Genomic DNA, 5,045 nt, shown 5'->3' on the forward strand with positions numbered 1-5,045 from the left:
CTGACCCAGGAGAGGGGTCTGACCCAGGAGAGGGACCCCCCTGGAGAGGGACCTGACTCTGGAGAGGGATCTGACCCAGGAGAGGGGTCTGACCCAGGAGAGGGATCTGACCCTGGAGAGGGACCTGACTCTGGAGAGGGAACACCCTGGAGAGGGACCTGACTCTGGAGAGGGATCTGACCCAGGAGAGGGGTCTGACCCAGGAGAGGGATCTGACCCTGGAGAGGTATCTGACCCTGGTGAGGGAACACATATTTTAGTTTTTTTGTGCTTGGGGCAAGCTGTTGGTCCTGAAGATAATGACTGCCACCAAAGGGAAAACTAAATATATAAGAATTCAAATAAAACCAGAAAACAACACAACCTGGAAATGAAACCATGAAAACTCAAAAAGAAAAGTTTAACAGAACCAAAAATTAAGATACCATGACAACAGCTAAATTTATAAAATTTTACTGAGACTAAAATTCTGAGTTGGTCTTTCAGTGGCTTCATCTGGTCGAGAAACATGGTAAAACAGAAAAGGCTTGTTTTAAAGTTGTTGCTTATCATTTCATTGTTAGCTTTGCATTTCTAATTACAGGATGTTTTTTGATTTACTTAGCCGAGAATAGATTTTAATTGAAGTGAGCAAGCTTAGAAACTGTTTATTGTATTATTGCCATTTTAACTAACTATGAGAGCCTCAGAAAAATATCACTGCATTGGAAAATGTGATGTAATACAGTCCGGTGTTGTCCATTTAACAATGAGGTCATGCATTTTAAAGCAACGCTATGCAAAATGTGCTTTTAGGGGAGCTAGACCTTTGAATTACAGCTTTAGCCCCCTGAAGACCACAGGAACACTGTACTGTCACAAAATGATCAGATTCCATATTTATAAAGCAGACCACTTTGGACCTGCAGATGAGAAGCTATGGAGTTGCTTGTATATTTAAGGCCACATCCACTCCTCTAGATTAAATCCTGCATCTGAAAACCCAAAATATGCCTTATTGGGTACGAATAATCTATGCCTTTTTGGCAGTCAACAACTTTTAGCTTCCTCAGCTCTCGTTTTTAAGGCGAGCTCAGGTAAATCTACGCTCTTGATCACATGCCTCATTCAGTGAAAGATCCTGCTGTCATTGTACAGAGGTACATTTTTGAGAAGAGCAACCCCCATGGGGCATAAATAATAACTAATCAAGTGCTGAACAAAGTTACATGGTGATGCTTTATAAAAAATGCATGAAGTAAGTTGTTTTAGAATAAAAAGACCGCGAGGACTGCTAAGATATTTTTTTTGTTGCTTTTATAATTGTTGCAATAATAATAACACATCTTGATAAATTTAAGCTAATATTAAACATACCGAATGAGAATGAAGAAATTATATTTTTTAAAAACAAAGCATAGGCAGCTAAAGAACGTCAATTTGTTAAAAAAAATAAAAAATAAAAAAACAAACAAAGAAGTTATAATATTAATCTTAATCATATTTATTTATTTTACTTGAAGTTACTAAAAGTGTTTGTGTTTTTAGCTGAGGAATGAAATCTGCCAATTTTTTCAAAATCCCTTTTTAATCTTGGAATCATTTGAATGAAAAAGCAGCTATAGTAACAAGAGGGCACACAGTGTGACGCAGTCTCACCACCACGGTTTTATTGTCTGTATGACCCAGAAAGAGAGAGTCTGATGAGCAGGCCAGAAGAAGGGAGAGTGGTTTCATGAGATGGAAAAAACTATATATACTTATTTATACATATAAGATGCTTTAATTATGTACATTTTTTTATAAGAATATTTTCATTTCTTAATTATTTGATTCATATTTTTATTGTATTTGTAGTTATTAATTAATACATAGAATTATTTAGTTGCATGGATTTAGGTTTATTTGAATATTGGATATTTAAATCCTATATTAAATAAATACATAGCTATGAAATTGGTTTATTTCACTGTAAATTTATTTAATTAGTTGGACATTCATATTTTTGTATTTTAATTAGTATTGGCTCTCCATTAATCTCATGGAATGCTGAAAAGCATCCCCAGACCCAACAATGGAAATCTATGCTCTTAAGTGTATTTTATTGTGCTTTATCTTGTCTAGACTGTTTAGTTTGTAATTGATAACAATAATACTAATGTTTTTAATTTGTGGAATTTCATTTTTTTTTTTTTTTTTGCAGGTAAAAAGCTAATTTAATTGTTTCCAACTGCTCACAGTCTTTATGTGCAGTCTCAGTTCTTATGGTTTATATTCAGTTTATTGTTTTCCACCGACAGCATCAGCTTGCACATTGAAATCTGAAAATGGATCTTTCTGTTGTCTCTAGGTCAGTACACGGTGATGATGGCTCACTTTTACCTGAAGAGGAAGATAGGTTATTTTGTCATCCAGACCTACATGCCATGCTTCATGACCGTGATCCTGTCACAGGTTTCCTTTTGGCTGAACCGTGAGTCTGTCCCAGCAAGAACCGTCTTTGGTGAGTCTGGAAGATCCAGGTGCATCAAGCAATGAAAAGATTCAAGCATTTTAACCGAAGCACAACCTGTAGAAATATTCTTACAGAGAGATGTTTAATCATGTGATTAGTTGCTGAATATTTCTCGGTTTTGTTTTGTTTTTCCTCCTGCATGCTGCTGCATGATCTGTTTATAATACCCTGCTACACGACCCGCTTTTTTCCATGACTTAATCTGCTGTAATAAAAACAGAATTGCAAGTCTGATGACAAAGATTGACCCAGTTTCTTCTCACTGCCAGGTGTGACCACAGTGCTCACCATGACCACTCTCAGCATCAGTGCTCGAAACTCCCTACCCAAAGTGGCGTATGCCACTGCCATGGACTGGTTCATTGCAGTGTGCTATGCCTTTGTCTTCTCAGCGCTCATTGAATTTGCCACAGTGAATTATTTCACCAAAAGGAGTTGGGCCTGGGATGGGAAAAAAGCAATGGAGGCTCAACATCCCAAGGTATGCAGACTGTATGTCGCATTGATATATGGAGATTCCTGAAGCTGTTGCAAAGTTTATTGAGAAGTTGCTGAGCCATTGGAAATGAAGCAGCATCATCATTTATTAGAATTTATTTTAGTGGATTTCAGTGTCTCTGCAAAATTGCTTAAGAAAACTTAGAGTAATTCAATTAAATTCGGTTTATTTCTATAGCACCAATACATAACATGTCATCTCTAGGCTCTTTACAGTTCACCAGATCATACAGTCACATTTGATTGCTTTGACTCATTGACTCAAAGGCAATTCCTCACACTAAGCATGCTTGTAGCGACAGTGGAGAGGAAAAACTCCCTTTTAACAGAAAGAAACCTCCAACAGAACCAGGCTTAGTGTGAGCGGCCATCTGCTGAGGCCGACTGGGGTTCAAGGAGACAGAAGCAGAGATACAAATGGCAACTGTAAAATGCGGCCCCGTCCAGGAAACACACAGCCAGGCAGACGAGCTCCGGGCCAGCTCCCATGTCAGAGGATTAAGAGAGTACATCCAGCCAGTCACAGTCAGAGAAACAGGACTGCGTTGAAAAACAGGCTGATCTTGATCATTGATAAACAAAGGTGTTGATGGAAGCAGGACAGCATATATTTCTTTCCAGGTTGGAATCACAGCCAAACAGGAACAGACAAGGCGAAGCTACTATGAGAAAAAGCAGAGAGAGCAGAACGTTAGAGATTGAACTAACAGATTCTGCAGACTGGGACAATAGAGATAGAATGAACCAGAATAATAAAAAAGGGGTCCCTATGTCCTCCAGTAGTCTAAGCCTATAGCAGTAACTCCCCTTTCAAGGGTTAGATTTCATTGTTCTTGGTCCTGCAAAGGTTTTTTATACCCAGAGAACCTCTCCAATATTGATAGCATTGCAGTCACAATCGTTCAATATTTTTATTTTCTTTTGTAAAGAAATACAATGTTGTGCATAATAGTTAAGTGCAAAAAAAAAAGAAACAACAGTTTACTGTAATTCTTTATTTTAGGTGTCAACATTTTGTTTCCCTTTTATTACCTTAGTTTGTATAATCAATATTTGTGTTATGAAATGATCAGCAGTTTTAGTTTTTAAAATCCATTTTTGTTTCTTCCACTGCAGAAGAGAGACCCATTAGCTCTGTCAAAGAAGCCCAACAACACCTGCTCAGCCGGTGTAAATTATACAACCAACCTCACCAAGGATGCATCCATCTCCACCATTTCAAACAGCACGACTATTCAGCTCAAACCGTCCGAAAGCAAGGCCCCAGACCCCAAAAAGACTTACAACAGCGTGAGCAAGATCGACAAGATGTCCAGGATTGTGTTCCCTGTGCTTTTTGGGACCTTCAACCTGGTGTACTGGGCTACGTATCTCAACAGGGAACAAATGATAAAAGAAGCCGAGTGAGTTCTAAGCTGGGGGCCGCAGACAAAACGAACTTAATGAAAAATGTTAATGCCAAGCACTTTGTCCTTGTATCATAGTTGTGTTCTTTTAAGATATTAACAAATTATTGCATGTGTGTTGCTTCTGGTAAGTGCTGCCATGTTTGCCTTGAGTTAGTCCATCTATGATTACAAACCTAAAATATTAACTTATTACTACTCACTCAGATTTTTTTTTCTATTTTAGCATTTGGCATTTTCTATGCTCTCCTTTAGTTTTTAGTTGGAAATGGAAGTGCAAGGCCAAATGCTATGCAAAGAAAAATTTGTACTGTATCATTGAAAATCGCCTTTTATCTTTTTAAGTCTGTAAATATTACACGAGGTCCACGAATGTGAAATTGGACCAAATGTAACTTTGCTTTCTTGTTAAAAGCAGATAAATAGCCATGCTAATTGTGTTGCCTTCAGAGTACGATAACTCATTATGAATGCACTGAACTCTGCACTCCTGCAACACCATCTTTCTGAAGGTCATGTTCAGAAAGTTAACTTAGTGGACTCTATTTGTTCAATTTTGCTACTTTTCAATTGATGGTAGCTTGATATTAATTAAGCTTTATTGAAATGAAAGATCTAAGAGGGAAGCATTTAAAGCTTAAGTTATG

The 5,045-nt window shown here is 37.7% G+C and overlaps 1 protein-coding gene across 3 annotated transcripts in view; it reads left to right on the forward strand.

Annotated features, from left to right (window-relative positions):
- The window catches only part of gabra5 (gamma-aminobutyric acid (GABA) A receptor, alpha 5), a 44,804-nt gene extending 39,765 nt beyond the window's left edge, over nt 1–5,039 (forward strand). For 2 of the 3 annotated variants that reach the window (XM_015398916.1, XM_015398915.1), the window contains 3 exons: nt 2,330–2,482; nt 2,764–2,975; nt 4,109–4,399. In XM_015398916.1, the coding sequence (XP_015254402.1) occupies nt 2,330–2,482; nt 2,764–2,975; nt 4,109–4,399 (656 nt within the window). Of the gene's footprint in view, nt 1–2,329; nt 2,483–2,763; nt 2,976–4,108 lie in introns of all 3 variants that reach the window. The other variant, XM_015398914.1, reaches the window with a different exon arrangement.
- Nucleotides 5,040–5,045: the final 6 nt, after the last annotated feature.

The sequence above is a fragment of the Cyprinodon variegatus genome, unplaced genomic scaffold, assembly GCF_000732505.1.
Source record: "Cyprinodon variegatus isolate N-32 unplaced genomic scaffold, C_variegatus-1.0 Scaffold972, whole genome shotgun sequence".
Classification (NCBI taxonomy): Eukaryota; Metazoa; Chordata; class Actinopteri; order Cyprinodontiformes; family Cyprinodontidae; genus Cyprinodon; species Cyprinodon variegatus.